Source organism: Desmodus rotundus, chromosome 13 (assembly GCF_022682495.2).
Source record: "Desmodus rotundus isolate HL8 chromosome 13, HLdesRot8A.1, whole genome shotgun sequence".
Taxonomy (NCBI): Eukaryota; Metazoa; Chordata; class Mammalia; order Chiroptera; family Phyllostomidae; genus Desmodus; species Desmodus rotundus.
The window spans coordinates 9,678,321-9,700,742 of NC_071399.1; the positions used below are offsets into that span (position 1 = coordinate 9,678,321).

Genomic DNA, 22,422 nt, shown 5'->3' on the forward strand with positions numbered 1-22,422 from the left:
TCTGTATCATCACCCATGTCCTTCTAGCTCCCCAAGCCAAGGCTTCCTTCCCTTCTCCACCTCTCTGAGGTAGCTCTGTGTGTGTGTGTGTAGGTGAGCGGGTGGATGGGTGAATGGATGGATGGATGGAGGAATGGATGGGGGGATTAGTGGATGGATGGACAGACAGATGTTCAGCCTGACTTGCCTCTCCTCATCTGCTCGCAGTCATCTCAACACTTCAAATCACTTCCATAATCATCTCCAGAGGCATACGCCATATATATTTCCAGCTTTCAAGTCTCAAGTTTAACTAAAATCTCCAGATAATGGCTGAATAATTTTACTCCAATGTGTCATTTCCCTCTAAAAATCAGTGTATCAAAAACTGCATTCAGACCTGGCTGATGTGGCTGCCGGCCCGAGAACCAAGGGGTGGCTGGTCTGATTCCCAGTCAGGGCACATGCCTGGGTTGTGGACCAGGTCCCCAGTTGGGAGCATATGAGAGGCAACCACACATTGACGTTTTTCTCCTTCTCTTTCTCCCTCCCTTCCCTTCTCTCTAAAAATAAATAAATAAAATATTTAAAAGACCCCCACATTCCACAACCTGTCCCCATGCTGAGTTTATGCCTTCATGACCCCCCTGCTCTTCTCTGACAGCGCCATCAGCCACAGCAAGACTGGAGAAAACAGGGTCACCCACAGCACTGCCTTCCGTGGAGCGCCCTACCCGGGCTCTGCAGATTCTGATTGTTCCTTTGCGAAGTTTCTGCATTTCTCTCTTCACTCGTCACTGCTCCCTTCCCATTCAGGCTCTTGTTCCCTCACCGCGGGCGGTTACGGGTCTTCCTACCTCCCTGGCCTCTCGCTACTCTAAACAACACTTGGACGTACTGTAGAATTCATCTTCAAATTACGTCTCCTGTGAAGATACACCTGGGCTCGTGAATATTCAGTAACTCCCTCATGCCTGCAGCCTGGAGTCCTAACTTCTCATCCTGGTTTTGAATGTGGTCTAAAATCTGTTCCTAAAACACCCTTGTAGCTTATCTCCCTCATTTCTTTGTATGATTACTGCACTCCAATACAACTGAATAAAATCATTTAAACGTATCCCCCGGCTTCCTTTCTCCGTGTCCCAGTTCATGCAGTTCCTCCCAGGAGATTCCCTTCGCTCAGCACCTATGGTTTTCCAAATGTCTGCTAGCATTTAACACCAGCTTCTGGCTCCATGAAGGGCTTCAAAACACTGGCGCCAGCTGTAATTTCTTACTGACTATAAAATTTTATCATCCAAACTTCATGTAAGTATGAAGCACATCTCTCATATTCTTACTGCATTTTCATACTGTAATTGCTTTTCAAGTATTTATGTCTTGTTGGTTGGTTCTGAAGAACAAGGCTGGTTTTACTTCCCACTATGCTGGCAGATAGGAATACAAGGTATTTCTATTTATTGATTTGGTGATTGGTAAACAATTGAAGCCAAAATTTCTTCACTCACTGTTTCTCGGTCCAGAAGTTTGGTCACTTTCACTTCTCCCCTGGCTGGGTCAATTGTGAATGGACTTCCTTGATTGCCATCTATAATGGAATAGTGGATGTGGCTGTTTAAAGGTCCATCAGCATCATCAGCCATAACCTAGAAAATATGACACTCTTGCTTAGGAGACAGCTGAGGAAGGGACAGAAGGCATTAAGCAAATACCTGGTATCAACAGCGAGTTGTTAGAAGGCAATTACTTATAGCAGAGTGGGCAAGTGGCCTAATAAAAGACATTGCCATATCTTCACAATATTTTCGAATAAGGCCACCACACACACAGAAATGCATCGTACCAAAGCGAACGAACAGAACAAAGCCTTGCGGAGATCGGGGATGGGAGACTTAGGGGAGCAAACACGCACCGTGATGACGGGCTGCTCGAGCACAGCGTCTTCACTGATCACTGCCGTGTAGGGGTCTTGGCTGAACACCGGGGTGTTGTCGTTGATGTCCGTCACATTGACGTTCACCGTGGCAACATCACTTAATGAAGGTGTGCCCCCATCAGTGGCTTCTACAGTCAGGTAATACTCGTGAGAGCTTTCGTAATCCAGATTCTCAATGAGAAATATGGCCCCTGGGTGGAAAATCAAAATTACTTCCAGAGCTTTAAATGCCAGTGCTCTCTCCCACTATGACTGAAGTAGGCACGTTTAAAAGAATTAAATTTTCACTTCAAATGTTTACTTACCATTGATGTATACTTTAAAATTTTTTAACTCAATAATTAAAAATTATGAAGTTGCCCATCCCTGATCCTTATTTCTCTTATTTTCCTGATACTTTGGTATTTATATTGCTTTCCTTATGAATACCATCAACATCTCTGCTATACAAATGACTATACTTCTTATCTTTTTTAAATCATAGAGACGTCATTCTAATTTAATAAAACAAAAACATAAAAATGCTTCTCTTTGGCTTTTAGTTTCCTTTTCCTTCTCATACTTTTTATTTTACAGAAATATGCATCATTTCTGTGAATCTCTAGAATAATTATTTACTCCCTATCATTAAAAAAGCCCCTTTTTGATTTACCAACTCTTCCCCATCTTTCCTTTTCACCTCCTTATTGTCCACAGTACTTCAAGAGCCCTAAAAATAAGTGTTACGATATGTGTTAAAAACACATTTTAAAACAGTACCCTCACACGCTTACTCTTCACCTGAAATAGCTTCGTACGATCAAATACAGTTTGAAAGCAGCAGCATTTTACGATGTTCAAAGACTTACAGCTAGTTAGGCCGCAGGTTAAGAAGACTACGGAAGTATTTATGCAGCAAGAGTCGAAGCTCCTATGACTTTTGACCTCGTTGGCACTCACCCCGTCAGTGTGACTCGAAGTGCTTCAACTGGTACATATTAACTAGCATAATAAAAAAGTCAACTTTCTGAATTATCAGATACCCCTATAAAAAGCCAAGATAAAGGGCTGGAAGCTACTTCCCATGAGTTCCGTACCAGGAATAAAAAGGAGACGCTCCCATGAGGTTGGTCCTCCACTACCTTTCCAGTCTTTTTCTTCGCTAATTCACTACATCTTATATCTTTTCCAAATCACTAGAGCGTGATACTTTAATTTTCAATTTAAAGTTAATTTGCTTATAGTTATAATGGATACATCAGAAATGTATTTTATTATGTAGAACTATAGTTTAAAGTCTTAGAAACCACTTTAAATCCCACTTAAAATAACTCAAAGGAAACTTGAGTTTTATCTTTTGGAGTACCTACTAATGATTTATGATCAGTCACTTCGTATCAGATCAAGTGCAATGTGTGCGTTTTGGCAAAATAAAGGGAGTCCTCTCATTCACGTGAGAAGTTACCTGTTCTGGGATCGATGCTGAATTTCCCATGTTCGTTCCCACTGATTATGGAGTAGGTGATTTCGGCATTGGCTTCAATGTCCCGACTTGCTGCATACACCTGGAGCACTTCGGTCCCAATGAGAGTGTCCTCCGACACGGAGGCACTGTACTCACGGTATTCAAACACAGGCGGGTTGTCATTGATATCCAGAACAGACACAACCACAGTGCTGGTCGCTGTCAGCCTCCTCGGCAAACCCTGGTCTGTCGCTTTCAGGGTGAGGGTGTACACCGCCTGCAGCTCCCTGTCCAAAGGCTTTTCCAACTGGATGATTCCAGACGACTCACTAATGGAGAACTGTCCGTCAGCCGAGTCCGGCAGAGAGTACACTATCTTCCGGTTCAGCCCTGGCAAGAGATGACGTCCTGTTAGAACGTTTTCTTTCGAGGACTTTAAACAAATTATATTTTTTAAAAAAACATGTAGCATACATATTAAAAAGGAAAAATGCTAAAACACATTATTTAAAAATTCTTATGACGATGATCTTAAAAAAGTAAACTTTTACATTAACAACTTGCTAAGTTAAAGCAAATATTATTTCATAGTTATCTGGCTTTTTAAGACCATGTTTTATACAGACTTAGGCTGTAACACCCAGCAGACTTTTTAAAGTCTATTTATTTACCTTCAGGGTCAAAGATTTACTTGAAAACTTACATTTTTGTTATTCTTCTAATTATTAGTACGACTGAAGAAGTTATTTTTATTCTCTTCTATCCAGGTGCTATAGATAGCCTGGACTTTTATTTCTCCATAAAAGTTTGAAAGGCTTATAAAACTGTAACATGAGAGCATTTGCTTCTGTTATGTTCCTGTGATACTAAAATCTCTTCATGTCACTAGTGGTTTATTCACAAAACACCACTTCATTAACTCAATGGGATATGAAAGTCGGTTAACACAGTCACTAACCAGAATTTTAGGGACGCTATAGTTATCTTACAACAGCAAGTTCAGTGGGCACAATTCTGAGACTTCAAACCCTCATTAAAAGTGAATTCTTTATTCTAAATATTTCCTTCCATTTTTAATGCTAAGGAATGAAATAACAAAAGAATGATGTGTTATTCAACACGCATGAGGTAAAATCAGTAAACCGCCCACACCGGGGATGTGTTTTCAAACAAAGGTTCCTAGGATCTCGGAGCGGAGTCTGGAGACAAAGCCCACCACGTGATACCTGCGTCGGGATCCGTGGCCTGCACTCTGGTCAACAGCGTCCCAGGCTCTGTGTTCTCGAACACGGTCATGGTGTAAGGGTCGGCAGAGAACTCGGGGGCATTGTCATTCACATCTTCTAACGTGAGCACAATGTTAGCTTGACAGAATCGCCCCCCTCCGTCTGTGGCCTTGACTAGAAGATGATAAACCGCTTGCTCCTCGCGATCAAGGGGGGCTAATGTTTTCAGTTCACCTAAACACAAACAACAGTAAGTGGGCTCCCTTGAAATTTAAGGTGTGAACTGCAATGCTAAGTCTTCCATCTTCGCCTTTTCTCGTACAATTACAAAATCTGAATGATAGCCCTCCTTTGGAGAACACTTCCATCAGTGCCAGGGTCAGCAGCTGTGCGCGTACAGTGAGTTGCAGGCTTCCAAACCCTGCAGGGGCCAGCTCCCCCGGCCATACAGACCTCGAGGCTAGGGCTTCCTGCACTGTACATCAGGTCACAAAAGCAAAACAGCTGCCTAATTTGCCAAATTTAAATTAAAAAAAAATGACTCAAAATATTAGATTCATAGGTTCATAATTAGTTCTTTGGTAAGAAAGAGCTTAATAGAAAACTTACTTGACTCCAGTTTTAACAAAATACAAATTGTAAGAGGAAAACAACCCTAGCAATTTAAAGATGAATAACATATCATGAGCTACTTTAATGAATACGCTAAATTATAAATTTACAGTAAAAAATTTGTGAATACAGCTATATATAAAATGGATAGTCCTGGCTGGTGTGGCTCAGTGGATTGAGTGCTGGCCTGTGAACCAAAGGGTCACCAGTTCGATTCCCAGTCAGGGCACACGCCTGGGTTGTGGGCCAGGTCCCCAGCTGGGGGTGCATGAAAGGCAACCACACATTGATGTTTCTCTTTCTCTCTTCCTCCCTCTCTTTCCCTCTGTCTAAAAATAAATAAATGAATAAAATCTTGAAAAAAGAATAAAATGATAAAGTGAAATATACTTTAACTTCTGAGTTGTTGTTTTTTAAAATAAAAGGTGATATAAACAATTTTAAATTCTTGAAATAATTCTTATTGATTTTTTAATCTCACCCCCAACTTTACATATTTATTACATTGCTGTTGGAATTCCTAAAAGATGACAATTTTGCAACATCCAAGTACATTTTTACAAGAACAAAATGCAACTTTTCAAATTCTACGAGTGATATATAAACCACCCATATACACGATTTTGTTGAAACAATTAATTTTGCCCCAAACTCTATCATTACCTGTGTCTGGATTTAATTTGAATTTTTCTGCACCTGGACCAAATAACGTGTAAGTAATTTCAGCATTGGAACGGATATCTGCATCCGTAGCAGAGACCTGCATGATCAGTTTCCCAGGAAAGGCATCTTCTGGAATCGTGTCTGAATATAAAGTCTACAAAAATTTGAATCAATATGGTTAACGGAAAACAGTGAATGTCAGCATGACCGCCAAGGGGATAACGGAAAGGAAATCATTTTACTTTGGCCACAAAACACGGGAAATGACTAAAGTTAAAGATCCAAGGAACTTTCAAAACTATTTTTCTTATAAAACAAGGAGCCATGTAACAGTTAACAATTCCATATTGTTGAAAGAGTGTGATCTGACATTTAACCTACAGATTTCGGAATTCAGGGCTTCGTGTCTTTGACTTGGTTTCACGTTCAATTTAAATTCTAATGAGAAAACATCCGTAACCCTCCATATTTACCCAAGGATTGGAGAGAACAGATGCCTGTTACATTGTATCTACCAATTTCCAATATGGACATTTATTGTTTGCGATCGTTCTTAACATATAACCAAGTAAACACAGCTGAGAAAGAAGTGAGCTTCCAGTCACGGAGAAAACAAAGATTCCCAGGGCCACGTGATCGAGCCGGCCCTTCTGGGACCTCCTCTAACCTCTCTCTCCACATGCAACCTAACTCTCAAATGAAGTGTTTTCTCCTTTCCAACTATTTAGAAATCCATGCCATAAACGGTAACATTAAGACAGGCGAGATTTTGCTGAATTTATTTTCTTAACCCAAACTCAAGTTTAGGTGAACGGCATTTTATGACTCATGAAACAGAATGTTTTACGATACTGATGCTTTGAAATGACCTAGTGTTCTAATTTTGTTTTTCCCAAAGTTGATAGGGTATTACACTGAAATGATACGAAAGGGTTAGAAAACAATGAAACACACATTTAGTGTGTGCCTATAAGATATAAATATATATATGATACTCTGTCCTCCAAAATGCACACACATGGGCTGGAATGAACTCTTCATCCCTCCAAAGCTCCGTGCCTGTCCTGCCAAATCAGAGCGAACCAGTGTGCACTCCCAAGAGCAGCTCTGTTCCTGTCCACAGCGTCTCACGCTCACCGCAGCCTTCTCCACCTGCTCTGTCCCTCTTCAACAGCACTTCCCCCTGGACCCAGCCTTCCCTCACCCGGCCACACTCCTCTTCCTCCCTTCTACTGTCCACATCGATTTCCTCAGTGGTGCACACCGTTTAATCTAGAGCAAGCAGGTGTCCCTCTGCACCGTGAGCTCAGACCGCTGTCTCCGAGCCGGTCACAATCCCAATGGCCTGTTTCAACCTCAGTCGTGCCCTGCTGGCCCATCCTGCCTCCTCAGACTTCTTCGCCCTCAGGAACTCACCCTGACAGCTACGTTCTCTTCCTTCCATCTCTGCTTCCTCCTCCCTTCTCCCTCAGGAAACACCTTCTGCTCTCTTTCCCTTTTTGTTATTATCCTCTCAAATGAATTCAATCATCATTTATCCACAGAAATGGCCAAATTTGCTTATCCTCCCTAATGTCCCCCCTCAATCACGCCATCTCTAAGCATCTAAAAAATACTCAGTTCAATGTGCCATTACCTTAGACTGAACAAACTGGAAGTGGCACCCAGTGTGCTTCCAGTAGGAGCACCACCCCTCCAGCTTCTTTTTGGTCTCGCTCCCCTTCACTCCTGTAGAAAGTGTTCAAGTTGATCTGGACTCGACAGGCCTGCTACACTGTCACCTCCAGGCAGGACCAGGTAGGTGCTCTCAGTCTCTGCCCTTTCCTCCCTTCTGCCACCTTGCCCTTGTACCGCCACTGTTCCTCATCCAAACGCACACAACACTACCCAACTCCCCTGCCTCGAGAAACTCCCTCCGGGTCATGTCCTCTCCACCTGGTAAGTAGAAGGACTCCACATCCCCGTCTGCCCTGGGATAGAGCCCAGTGCTCACGCAGAACGGCGGCCCCACTGCTGCAGACCGCGTAGAGTCTCGAGTGCATGAAGAGCGAGTGCCCCAAACTGGTGAAAGCAAAACTGAGCGATGTATGAAGAACTGCTGGCCAGATATTCTCTCCCAAAAAACCTCATCCCCAAATAAAGGGAATCTCTTCCTAAACACCAGGCAGGGCATTTTTAAAGTTCAACACAGCTGTAACCCTGTCCATAATTTACAGCATTTTGAACGATTTCTGAACTCTTCGCCTCCCTAAAACAGCCCTGATGCTAACCCACCTGTTGCCCCATTTCACACTCACCTCCGCTTGGCCAGTGAGAGGTTATAACCTGAAACGTGTCTCAGTAACACCACGCTGTCACGCGACAGTCCGACTGGCAGGTTTCAGAAAGAACCCCGAGTCTGTCATCTAGAAATTTAAAGAAAGAGCAGCGTACCTTTTCACACACTGGACTGTTGTCATTTGCATCAAGAACTTTCACTTCCACTATTGCTTTGGATGCGAAGGTCCCATCGGTGGCTGTGACAGTCAGGAGGTAACTGTCCTGTCGTTCCCTGTCCAGAGGCTCCTTCACATAGACCTTCCACTCACTCTGTACGTTTTCAACAGCAAACTGCCCCAAGGGGTCCCCTCCTATGAAATCAATGGAGGAGGATGACAATCAAACTTGTTGAAATAAAGAAAGAAGTAAGTTAACAGGAGAAATAAGTTATACAGTGGATTTATAATGTCACGGTTTGAAAGAATTAAGGTTTTTAATAATTACATTTGAATTTGGTATATTAGCTTTCCCATTAAAATTTTGTTGAAACAGAGCATTAAGGCAAATAAAATAGAAGGACTACTAAACAATACTTTAGCCTGCATTGAAACTATAGTTTTTCTTTTTAATTACAATATGTTTATTATGTACTAAGCATACAGTTCAAAGGAGTGAGTCACAAAAATAAAAAACAGTCCAGCGAAATGACTGTTACTTTTGCTCAGGCAGAGAACTTGAAATGTAGCTTAAGAGATGCTATTTCTACTTATTTTAGATATACGTACCTAAAAACATCCTTTTACTTCCTAATTTCTATAAAATATATACTTCAGAACTTATACTTCTAATACATTTAAGTTAAACCATTTTGTTTCAATTTCTTACCTGTTATGTAATATGTGACTTGTCTGTTAATTTCTTCCGAATCAGCATCTGTGGTACTTAAAATGGCAATGACACCGCCTGGTGGGTCATCTTCACTCACCGTCCCTTTATAAATCTCTGCCGTGAATCGTGGGGGACTGTCGTTGACATCGGTGACAGTGACGTCCACGATGGCCGTGGAGGACAGCTGAACCTTTTCACCGTGATCCGATGCGACCACTTTGATCTGGTAATTGTCTCTCTTTTCATGGTCAAGCTCCTTTAGGGTTGTGATCCAGCCTGTTTCCATGTTGATGGCAAAGGATTCGGTGACGTCTACACTTTGTGATGGATCCAGACTATACATAACCTGGCCATTGGTCCCCGAGTCTAGATCAGAGGCCCGGACCTGGATGACTCGACTTCCCCCTGGCTGGTTTTCAACAATAAATGCTTCATACGGGTTGGACTCCAAGACAGGGCTGTTGTCATTTGCATCTTTCACTTGGATACTAACATCCACAGAAGCCACCACCTCATCGTCCTCAGGAGTGCACCGGGCAAGTATGGAAAACTGATACCACTTCGTTGTCTCGTGGTCAAGAGCCTTCTCCAGTTTCAGTTTCCCACTCTGCCTGTCGATCACAAAGAACTCGTCCCTATTGCTTTCAGGTGTATTCCCTCTGACAAGGCTGTAAAGAACAGGCCCACCATGTTCCGCTCGGATGACATCTATTTCCGTTCCAATGGGCATGTCTTCCGAAACCGTGTAGGTGTAAAATGGCTCTGAAAATTTTGGAAGCTGCGTTTCTGGTGGGAGTATTTTCACATACACGGGAACAACAGAAGCTTTTGGCGGAGACCCGTGATCCACAGCTCTAACAAAGAAAGTGAAGACTTCATCTTCTAAGCCAATTAAGCTTTCCTTTGTAGTAATTATGCCAGACAGTTTGTTAATTTCCAAGTTCTCTTTCACGCTTTCAGAATCTGCTTCAATGGCATAGGTGACATCAGCATTGGACCCCTCATCGGCATCACTTGCAAGAACTTTAATGACGGATGTCCCTTTGGGAGCATTGGATCCGATGTTTACTTCATACTTGGTTGCTCTAAATTGTGGCGCATTATCATTGTCATCGGTAAGGATGACGTTAATGGTGCAGAAAGCAACTTTTCCTCCAGCATCCTTAGCCATTAAACGAACTGCGATGACTTTCTCCGCTGGGATTTCGCGATCGAGTTTTTCCAAAGTAAATATCTGTCCCCTCTCATTTGTGTAAAATCTGTCTTTGGCAAAGTCATTCACAATATGGTAAGTAATGTCTCCGTAAACACCAGAATCCCCATCAGTTGCTGTAACCTCAACTACCAGGGTGTGTAAGGGGGCGTTTTCAGCTAGCTCCACTTCATACTCGTTCTGAGGGAAAACAGGGCTGTGCAAATTGCCTCCAATTACAGTTACATGAACCTGAGCTGAACTTCTAAAGACTCCATCCGAGACAGAAATGTTAAGACTGGAAAATGGCTTCAAGGTGTGTCGGCGGAGGTTTGAGAGCGTGATAATCCCCGTCTCGCTGTCCATGACAAAATTCTTATGATCGTTGCCAGACAGAATGGAGTATTCCAGCTTGTCTACGTCTGAGCTGTCTGCATCATAGGCTTTGACACAGGTCACGAAGTGCCCATGCACGGCGTGCTCGCTGATTCTGGCCTCATAAATCTGTTGGTCAAACAGCGGTGGGTTATCATTGAGGTCTGTGACATCCACTGTGACAATCACATCACTGCTCAGCGGGGGCATGCCCCCGTCAATAGCCCTCACGAAAATCTTGTGCTGATGGACCTGCTCATAGTCCAAAGTCCTGACTAGCGAAATGAGACCAGTGCTGCTGTCGACGTGAAAATGGTCATGGCTCTTGCTGTGATTGCCACACATGTGGTAAGAAACTCCTCGGTTTGGTTCCGAGTCAGAATCGGTCGCTCTAACCTGAACAACAGAGGTTCCGATGACAGATGCCTCAGACAGTGTTGCAGCGTAAGACTGCTGCACAAACACAGGGGGGTTGTCATTGACGTCCTCCACTACTATGTCCACGAACACCTCAGCATGAGCACCCGTCAAGGAGTCGGTGGCGCGCACGCTCAGCTTATAGGCTGGGTGAGACTCAAAGTCCAGAGGAGCTATGACGTTGATGACCCCTGTGTTGAAGTTAATGGTAAACTGGCTAAAAGGATCCCCATCGGTGATGCTGTAGAAGACTTTCAACCCTTCTGGACTGTTGGCTTGTATGTGGACGACTGGGCTGTGCACCTGGATATTCTCTGGGATCTCTGCACTGTAGAAAGGCTTCTCGAACACAGGCATGGCTCTGTTCATCACGGTGATTGGAACTAGAACTTCAGCCGAAAAAGCTGGGTTTCCCCCATCTTTTGCCACCACTGTGACCAGATATTGTTTATTTAAGGTGTCAGGTTCGAATTGCTTTTTCAGTGAAATTTCACCCGAGGGTCCGATTTGAAAGTGCTCGTGATGTTCCTTAAGGTAGTAATGCACTTCGCCATTTTTGCCACTATCTCTGTCCACGGCAGTAACGTGGCGGATAATGTGGCCCACCGCTGCGTCCACCTTAACAACAGCATAGTAAGGAAGGTTGACAAACACTGGTGCATTGTCATTTTGGTCTTCAATGATGACCTTCACAAGGACATGGGACACTGCTGCAGGCTTATGTTCTTGTGTCACTTCGACTACCACATCAAATGCCTCCTGCTGTTCCCGATCAAATGGTATACCCGTGGTCGAGAGGACACCCGAAGTGCGACTTATTTTAAACCTGCGATCTGGGTTGAGGATGCGGTAGAACAAAGGCTCATTGATTGGATTCCCAATAGCAGTGATGACAGCTAACATTCTGGCTTCCGTGGAATTCTCTTTCACGACTGCGGAGTAGAAATCTTGGGTGAACTTCAGCTGGCTTTCTTTGCTTTCTTTCACATTGATTTTCACAGAGGAAAAGCTTGCAAATCTGCCGTCAGAAGCTCGGATGGCTAACTCATAGCGGCTTCTTAACTGAGTCGTGTTTTGCACCGTAATGGAACCAGTCTTGTGGTCCATCCAGAACTTCTCCCCGATGTTGCCTTCCGTGATGGAGTACATCAGCTGTGAGAAGGCCCTGGAGTCAGCATCGGTCGCGTTGACTGTGAGGACTTTCACTCCTCTGTACGTCGGCAGCAAAAGAGAGGCTTCGTACAGCGACTTGGAGAACACCGGGGGGCAGTCATTAATGTCAATCACGTGTATAGTCACATTAGCTGCATACTCCGCAAACAGACGTGGTGTTCCCATGTCATGCACCTGCACAGTGAAGTGAAAGGTACTCGTCTCTTCATAGTCCAGACTGAGTACGGTGTGAATAGCACCGGTGCTAGAGTCAATAGCAAAGTATTTGTGTACAGATGGTTCAACGATGTGATAAACCAGCAAGGCATTCGATTCTCTGTCCGCATCAGTTGCCCGAATCACCAAGGGGACGTTCTTGTCTGTTAGGACCACACTGTTGATGGAAGCCGATTCGCTGATGCGTCCTGTGTATTCTGCCTGCGTGAACACCGGCGCGTTGTCATTCTCATCCTGTAGATGCACTAGCACCGTGCTGTTAGTTGACAAGCCAGCCATATTCGTCCCTTGTACTGTCAGTGTGTACACGGGCAAAGCTTCAAAATCCAGGGCTTTCTGAGTGATGATACTTCCAGAGTGTGGATTAATGTCAAAAGCATCGGCCACATTTCCATCTTTTATTTCATATACCACCGATGACTGACTATGGGCTGTAACCATTCCGACAAAACTCCCAATGCCGATAGTTTCACTGATTTCCACAGAATATTCTTTAGATGTAAACTTAGGGGAGGCATTGTCAGCAATTGTGACGAAGACATGCACAGAAGTTATTTCACTCATTGGTGGACTGCCTTTATCTGTAGCTTTTACAATTAAATCATATTCCACTTGGTTACTTCGATCTAATTCTTTGGCTGTTTTGATAGAGCCCAAGATGGGATCAATTGTAAAAGAATTTCCAACATTTCCTGGGAGAAAAGAAAAAAAAAAAAACATGTTTGAGAAAACTACAGGGATCAGTAGAAGTGTGTTTGGAAATATAGAAAAAAAAGAAGATATCTTTAAAAACCATATTCTGAAATTAAACAGAAATTTTAGATTATCAACATTTGAATGGAAGTTTTCATTTTTATCCACCTAAAATGAGGCAGACTTTTCAGAGTTTTGTCCATAAAATATGAAAAGCGAGAAGCCAAAGAAATATCATTCTATAGCTAACACCTGCCTCTCTCTTTTGCTTGAACCAGGAGTGCACTGTGAGAGAATATGCTCTCCCTTCCCACAGAGCGGTTAGTTCGTAATTGTACAGGAGTCCCTCAAATTTTCAGCATTTATCACCTGAAAATGTTCAAGATTTTTCTTAGTCATTACAAAAGGGCAGACCAATTCATTAAGAAAATTTAACACACTTAGGAGAATTGTCCCTTATTTTAAATGTTCAGGGAATTGATAAATAAGCCTTTGTATAACATCCCACTTCATTGGTTTTGAAGATTTCAGTAACACTCTGTTCTTCATCTTTTTATTCCCTAGGTCAGTGGTTCTCAAGAAGGGGTGACTCTGCCCAGAAGGGGACATGCAACAGCATCTGGAGACATCCTTGGTTGTCACTACGTAGGGAGGGTGCTACTGGCATCCAGACCAGAGATGCTGCTGAACTTCCCGCAATACACAGGATGCCCCCCAATAAAAATGTTTGGTTCAAAAAGGCAGCAGTATTGAGTCCAAGAAACTCTCCTCCAGCACGGACTGTTTTACTGGCTTTCACTGGATCATTCCCACCTGTGTTGTACACGTGTACTCAGCTGCAAACGCAGCTCCACGATATTCCACTGCTTTGGGTCATCAACTGAAATCTCTCTGACGACACCAGCAGTTTACGGCCGGCTAGAGGTTACCTCTCTTTCCAGAGAGATCAAGGCAAGGTGAGGAGGGTTCGATCCATCCAGGAACCTTTCATCCCTTTTCTGTTTTATAAACCAGTCTAGATCCATTATCCTACTCATAGAACTGAATGTGTTTTTCCCAAATGAACTATTACACCTACCCAAACGAAGCTGGCTTGCCACGTAACGGCTTTCCCGAATTGTTTTCCTCTGGGTTTGCAATCGAGTGTGGCACTTCATAGAACAGTATTACTCGGTGTGTTTTGCAAACCAAGGGAGATTAGCCAAGCACTTCTTTCTCCACATCATTACTTGTAAACAAACACTTCCTCTATAGCCTTCATTTCCTTCCTTTAATACAGTTTCCAAAAACCCATGATAATTTCTTTCTGAGGCCAGACCCAGGCTGATGTCCATGAAGACTGCCTGGCTCCGCATCTCCACCCCACAGCTGTGTCCCCATCTCCCACAGGGCAGAGGCCCAGGCTGTGTCCGGGCTCCATGGCTCTGAGCTGAACCCTGGCCCACGAATAGGGTCACACCGCCTCTGCCAGGCCTGGCAGACACTGTCTCCGGCTGTCTATGTCTCTCATAGTCAAGGACTCCAGATTCTCTCTGACTTAGTCAGTCATCAAGGTCGTTTGTCATCCTACCTGTGCACCACCCCAAATTCTAAAACTGTGACTGGCTGCCTGGATCATGGAAGAGACTGAAACACCTCTGCACAGCTGTCTTCATCCACCCCGGCCTTCCCTCTGTCTGTCCTCAGAAAGCCGCCGACCTACCATATATTATATTCATTTTCCAAGCGCATTTCTTTCTTATCTTGGATAGTGAAATCTTAAGGCTTCAAATATGCAAGGCATGACATTCTTTACCACTCGGAGTAGGCTGACTTTGATAGAGCCAGCTCCGATCTGGCCTTGAAGCCACAAGGTAAACGGGACCCAGCCAGCCAGTGAATGCAAGGATCCCAGAAGACACATACACCACAGCAGGAATCACCAGGTTTGCGGGTGGGAGAGCAACGTGAGCGATCTCTCTGCGGAAAAACACGCAGGGCTGCTGAGTGGCGTGAGCATGCCCGGCTGATCTAGTAATAGGCACACTCACCAAACACTGAAAAGCATGGCTAGCGCTGGTGAGTGAGCTCACGGGGTAGAAGTCTGTACTTGGTTGGGGCAGAGTCATCCACCTTGGCTAGGGACACCGGTGATTCCTAAATAGCCCGAAACTGTGCTCTCTGCTGGAATGAGACGGTCATCTGGACAAACTCACACGCCCGTGCTCACTTGCTATGACTGTAACACGCACAGCCCACCGGGCGTGTCAGGAAGCTGGCTTTGTGCTGGAATCTGCACCTTCCCTCGGTGGACCCGCCGTGGATGCTGCCTACCTGCCAGCACAGCAACCTCTGCAAAGCTTCAAGTGCAACAGTATTTAACCTAAGTTTGCGGGAAAAACCAATTCTGGTCAATAAGCAAAGCTACTGAGTGTTCCTGTATCCAGGCATCACAGTGGTTTTTAATGAAGAGAATGCCATGCAGCCCAGAGTATGGCTCTGCTGTGTCTCTAAGCATATAACTCAATTGTTACTGAAAATATCCTTTAATTAATTCCTTTTTCCCTCAAGACTCCTAATCAAACTGAACCTTTTGCTCAATAAATTGCTGCTGATTAAACATGCAGTGTTATGGCCTGAATTTATAACTAGTCTTTTGAACTTCATTAAATGTAATCTGACAGAAATCAGAAGCAGGTGATTGGGAATAAACGGTAGGTGAAAGGCTGCGTGCCCATCGCAAACGATGCACACACACACACACAGTTCCAGGGCATGCAAAGGTCGTCATTTCTCGTCAAGGAATTGCTCAGCACAATTTGTGTACCACCAAACTAAGAAAATCCTTTCTTAGAAGTCCAAATTCTGCATCAGAGTAGGCCTGTGGTATTATCTATTCTCCGAGTGGAGAAACGGTTCCATTCTTGGAATAGCAAAGTACTAATTCTATCAGTCATTACAAGCATTTAAAGAATGTACAAGCCTTCGGTCAGGCACCAACAATCACATCTGAACCACCCAGTTGTTGAGAACTATGTGAAAGCTAAGGGAAAGTTTCACATTTTCTCCTACACAAACCCAGCCGGTTTGTCTGTGAGAAAATCATTTCGCTGACTCGCTCAGGCCTGCACAATGGAATGCGCTGATCTTTAATGACTGAACTTCGGAACCAGGGGAAACGCTTCATCTCCAGGCAAGGCACTACCTCCCCTAAAACACAGTTTATTACTCCTGTAACCATGGACAGTACATGAACTAAATTAGGTCATTTTCAGCAAAATAAATGAAACTTCCATTAAGAAATAGAAATAGTTTAGCCACATAAAACACATCAACTGAGTTGTTTTTTTAAAATTACTCTCCATTTGCTTAGTTTTTGATTCTAGGATCCACAGCTAATGTACACCTCTTCCAATTCGAATGCCCAAGATAGATACAGTCCCTAATATGCAAAGGTATGAACTTCACGAAAAGCAAATCCAGTTCAGTGGATGACCTCAGTGCTCTCAAATCATCATCGCAAAGACAGAACAACGAAGGAGACTTTGCACCAACAATGACACTGAGAAAGACGGAAAAATGAAAGCTTCCTCCTCAACACTTAATCACTTGTACAATTTGGCATGCGTAGGCAAAGTCCCAAAGCAAGGTCGTTTCTGACTGGACCAATCAATGCCCTAAAGCAGACGGACTCCCGTTTCAAGCAAGGGCAGACTTCTTTTGCAAGAACATACATGGGTGGACCAATGGTAACCCCTCACCCTGCACCTATTCACCCCTCACCCCGCACCTATCCAGTTTAAGTATGAAGTGCCTAGCACCCTAGCACGGCACTTGGCACACAAAACGAGCTTCACGAGCCCATGGGATGAACACGTGAATGACCGAATAGCAGTGTAACAGAGAACAAAAACATTTTGCTTTGCCACAAGCGCTCATGGTGGTCCGCCATCCCATAACTCCCACCCAGTAGGACTCTCATCTCCTGCCTTCTCGTCCCTCCAAGAACTGCCCATGCTTCCAGCTGGTCTCCCTGCCCTGCTGCCTCTTGCCCAGCTCCAGCCCCTTGGGCTTTTCAACATTCCTTCAACTCCAAAGCCCAGCCCCGGGGACCACTGTGACACCCCATGAATGAAACGCAACTGTTCAAGCTGCGTGGGGGTCACAGTGACAGCAATGCTAACCTGGGAATGAGAGCAGGGGGGTGAGACCCTCTCTGAGACTGGACTCCATCAGAACTGGATGAGCTCGCACTCATGAAACTTCCTGCTCTGCCCAAGAGAAAACTCTCAGACTAAATGTAAAGCATTGTCCCAAGAGTGTTTCACAGTTTAAGAAGGAAAATGACTGTGTGGTTAAAACAACTTTAGAGATGCTGATTAGTCCAATGACGTTTTCTGAATGGCAGGGCTCCTCAGCCTTGAATTACGCTAATATTGTGAGTCTCCACGAACTTGAACCAAACTTAGTCAGGACTCTCTAGCCTAGCTTTTTAAAGAGTTAAAAGTCCCATTTTTTTTTTCTTTCTCCTATCCTGTAAGCTCAACGTAAGCAATTTTTACGAAGATACACAGAAATGTTCTAACATGCAGAACTGATTTTAGAAAAGAAGAAACACACTTTTTAACAAGGACAAAGACATGAACCTATGGAGTGTTCCCCAAATACCTGACTCGATGGAGTACACCACTTCGGCATTCCTCCCCTTGTCCTTGTCCAGAGCGGTGACCTGCAGCACCACCGAGCCCATGGCGGCCGACTCATAAACCCGCCCTTCATAGGAGGAGCTCGTGAACCAGGGCGCGTGGTCATTGGTGTCGCTGACATTCACGACGATCCTCGCAAAGTTGCGCTTCACAGGGACATCTTGATCCCGTACCTAAAAGAATCAACACGTTACGGATCCTGTTGGAGGAGTTTCCCTTCTGAGCGAAAGTCACTCTCAAGTGCAGGGAACCTTTCAGGCGCCACCGGGAGGCAGGAGGAGGAGCGGCCCTACCATGACTGTGAGCACATGCTGGTGGACGGCTTCGTGGTCAAGCGCTTCCGCAGTGTAGAGGGAGCCGGTTGCAGGGTCAAGACGAAACTTCTTGAGACTCAGTGGATCGATACTACTCTGCAGAGTGTAGATTAGTTTGTTTTTTTCATCCTTATCCACGGCACTGATTTGCAAAATTTCTGTTTCTGGCGCTGTATCTTCAGGAATAACCACTTCGTATTTTGATGTAGAAAATTGAGGACGATGGTCATTTGTGTCTATTACTTTGATGAAGACCTATAATGACAAAATGATTCACATAATAACATTCTTAGTGATGATATTTTAATAAGTAAGCAGGGAAAAAATGAGATGCACATCGGGGGTAAAAAACGATAGTTTAGCAAAATGAAACACAAACGTAAGATAAGCAACAAAAATCTAAAATGTCTTTAAATTTTTCATTGATCTATTACCTCTATAAATAAGTATGATAATGAGAACCTTTCTAAATTCTTGAGACTAACTTTGCAGAGAAAATGTAACACCTTTCACACATCCCTTTATGAAATGCAGAAGAGATATTTTTAGGTGACGCACACAGCGATAAGAGTTTATTTTACCAGGATTCAGAGACCAATTTCCTGTATCAGACTTGGATCTGTAATTATCAAGCTACTGAGGTGAGGATGCTACTAGATGGTCTCAGTATTTACATTTCTTGTATAATCTTTGAGACGCCAAATTCCTATCAAAAGTAATTTTTTATACTTATAAAAAAATTCAAATGTGCTTTAAAATTCTTATATTCTTGTGATCTTCAAACCCACACACAAATAGTAAACACACTGATTTCCTGAAAGCAATTTAAATACGATGAAAAGATAAACCCCCTTCAATATGTCAACGTAGAATGAAAACCTTAGAGAAAAAAGGCAGATGCTAACAAAACTCAGTCCCCAGTGAAATCATTTTACCTGCCAGTGAGAGGATTAGCTTTCAGATGGCAAAGATGTATGTGGATGGGGCACAGTGGGGATCAGTAGTGCTTATAAAAGATGGTGCAGTCATGGACCAGAAATCTGGGCCGTGCCGGCGCACACACGGAGCGGGCGTTTGCTAGTCCCAACGGCACGGGCGGCCGGAGCCCCGGAACACACAGGTAGAACTATCACCCACAGCACAGGTAGAACTATCACCCATAGCGCCACGGGCTTGGGAACTGGAGGCCTATGTGGGGAGACGGTCTCACAGAACCTGAAACGGGGGTGTCCAATGGCATCTCTCGGCCACACTGGAAGAAGACTTATCTTGGGCCACACACACTAGATACATAAACACTAACGAAAACTGACGAGCAAAAAAAAAAAGTTTTAAGTAAATTTACGATATTGTGTTGGGCCACATTCATAGCTATCCTGGGCATGGGCCGTGGGTTGGACACCCCTGCAAAACATCAGTGAGGGACTGTAACATCACACGTTGTATGAATACGAATGACAGTCACCAAAGCACAGAAAGGTTTTATGTGAAAAGTATGTCAATACTTAAAGCTACAGGCAGCTCACTCTTAAAATTCAATGATGATCCGGAAGGGAGGGATGGCTCTAGAGGTCATTTCTATAGATGAAATCATTATATATTTATTTCCACTTATATTTCCATTTATATTTATTTCATTATAAATTCTTTTCCAATTTAAAAATTATTTTTCTCGTGGAATGCTGGGCAGACAGTTTAATCCTACTCCAACATTGATGAATCACGAGGAAGCAGGAACAGTTAAAGTGAAAACAGCCGGTTTTGACAGACAATTCAATCACGTACACAGGAAGTCTAGGGAGGTTCCACACGTGATCGAGGAAGTCTGTAAGTCAGGGATGTCCTGGGACGTTCAGAACGCTGTTCGGGAGGAAGCAAGGCTTTGTCTGCATGCGTTTCGGGTTGGTAGGTGAAGGCATGTTGGGGTAGGAGGGAGGCCTCAGTCACAGCCAGGAAGGCAGGAGGTGGCCAGGCCCACCCTGGCTCTCAGAGACTGGAGAGAAGGACTTGGAACTGGGACAATACAGCGAAGATGTGGGGAGGTGGGATGGAACATGTGGAGCATGACTCCCGGGTAGAAGCTGGAAGGTTTCGTGTCCCGTGTGCTCTGAGCCTTCTCATGAGAGGAAATTCACCTGGACCCTTCCTCCCAGGTGGGCAGGCCATTCTGGTGGCAGTACCACAAGATGACTTGCAGGGACTCAGAATGGAGACAAGAGAGGTGACTCAAGCGTCAGCAGGGGACCAGAGCCCACACCAGTGCTCACGTGCAACAGTGAACAGTCTGCGAGCGCCGATTGGTGACAGGGTCTCGGGGCTTGGAGGGCAAGCCCCTGGGGCCACCCCACTTAACCACATAGGCACCCGGGTGGCATGATGGAGGCATAGAGGGTCAGAGCTACCTGCCTAGGGCAGGAGCAAGGCAGAGGGAGCTCAGATTCTAACCAAACGGTCTGCTCCAGAGTATGCAACGCCAATGCTTGAGAGAAAATGCGAGAAAACAGGAAGGCAACGCTGTTTCAAAGAAAGGGGAAAGAAATGTTAACTGGGTTTGGTACGTGACCTTGAGGTACCAGATAAAGCAAGGCGACTTAATACAGTCTGTCCTAAACAGAAAACAGTAGGACAGGAAGGGCAGGGGGCTGTTCCAGCAGAGCGCCGGGGTCACGTTCTCAGCTGCCCCTGCACGCCTTGCGGAGGACGCACCTTGGCGCAGCACCAGGCTCTGCAACACCTATCTCCCATCTAACACCTGCTGCTACTGACCTCAAGGCAGCAGAACCTGCTCTGTTGGTTGCTCAGTTGTATCTACACCCTGGAATCTGCCTGGCTGTGTTCCAGGGCCCGTCTACCTGTATCCCTCTGCAGGTGTTACCTGCTGCTCTGCTCCTAACCCGACTCCTGTGTCCCTCTGCTCAGTCCCAGCCTGGAAATCCAAACCCACATACTGGCTGTACGCCCTTTGCCCTGTGCCCTATCAGGTCAGCCCAGGCTCCGTAACCATCCTGACCACCTCTCCCTGGACCGGGACCCTTTTAAAATGGCTCAAAATCCATTACAGAAGCATAAATGAAGGACTGAATTTAAGATATTCTGTATTCCAGAGAAAAGACTAGAATATATTTCCTGGGTCTTAGAGAAATCCTAGTCAATCTACACCGTATTTCATACTAAGCTGCCAAACCGAACAAAGTGGAACCACAATTACTGGGAAAGGGGCATGTTAACCACTCACTTATACAATGAGGGATAAAAGCTCCAGGGAGACATACGGTCTGTGGTAATGGGAACGCGTTCTACTGCCCATTAAGTTCGTTTTGCTACATTTCTGGTGAGTTCATTATTTGAACTCGTCCACATACAGTTAGTCTTTAAACCTTTCAGAATTTTCCTGTTTGATTTATTATAATTCTTGAGGTGTTATTATTCTCATTTTCATGTTCTACAGTCTAACTTCTACAATGGGAACAGTTACGACAAAACTGAAATTTTAATACCATACTAGAATTTTTACATGACACGTTCAAAACGACACCAAAGCATGGGACATACATCAATTTTAAACAGACTCAAGAGCACAAGCATTTGGAAAGAGGAACAAGCCTTTTCACAAATGGCTTTAAATTATCCTCTCATTTTTAATTGAAAAGACATCACAAACTATAATTTTTATTCTTCAATTAAATGATTTAGCAGATGATCTGGCTCATGCAAGGCTTAAAATAGTTTAAACATAGAAAGTTGGGACTGTGGAAGCATTTTGTTCTCTAACATTTAACTTCTTCCTTTTGCTTTTTGGATATAGAAGGTTGTCCACAAACCTTTAGCTTCTACCCTCCTGATGTAAGCTCCAGGAGGGGAGGGTTTTGTTCCCTACTATTCAGCTTCTGGAACAATACCTGGCACATAGCGAGTAGTCAACAAATTCTCAAAACAGCCCACACTGAGAAATCAAAGAGAATTCATAAGAAAGAACAGAATTTTAATTTAATTTACAGAGTTTTGACATTTCTATTTGAAATCCCAGTATCTGGCATCTCTTAATCATCAGGAACAAATACAGATGCCAAAGGAATTATTAGGACAATGTCACCGGTTAGATTACACAGTCCTAGTGAAGGTAGCCATGGCTTTACCCAGCTTCAACGAGAATGACTCGGACAATCAATGCACCCTCAACAGGGATACACTTTATACTAATACAGTTGAAAAAGAGTAAAAAAATGAAAAGATCTTGTGACATAACAACGTGGGGGTTTTTTTTCAGTCTTCTTTCAAAATTTTCAAAACTGGTTAATTACATGCAAAGCCTAAATCGGGATTTGCAGTTAATTTTCTTCCCCGGAATAA

The 22,422-nt window shown here is 44.1% G+C and overlaps 1 protein-coding gene across 4 annotated transcripts in view; it reads right to left on the bottom strand.

The window, feature by feature from the left end:
* FAT1 (FAT atypical cadherin 1) overlaps positions 1-22,422 on the bottom strand; it is a 124,927-nt gene that overhangs the window by 18,854 nt on the left and 83,651 nt on the right. For all 4 annotated transcript variants that reach the window (XM_045197105.3, XM_071220177.1, XM_045197106.3 and 1 more), the window contains exons 8-16: positions 18,052-18,327; positions 17,721-17,931; positions 9,005-13,072; positions 8,294-8,490; positions 5,861-6,014; positions 4,586-4,819; positions 3,360-3,749; positions 1,892-2,106; positions 1,488-1,625 (exon numbers count right to left, since the gene is read on the bottom strand). In XM_045197105.3, the coding sequence (XP_045053040.2) occupies positions 1,488-1,625; positions 1,892-2,106; positions 3,360-3,749; positions 4,586-4,819; positions 5,861-6,014; positions 8,294-8,490; positions 9,005-13,072; positions 17,721-17,931; positions 18,052-18,327 (5,883 nt within the window). The remainder of the gene's footprint in view (positions 1-1,487; positions 1,626-1,891; positions 2,107-3,359; positions 3,750-4,585; positions 4,820-5,860; positions 6,015-8,293; positions 8,491-9,004; positions 13,073-17,720; positions 17,932-18,051; positions 18,328-22,422) is intronic.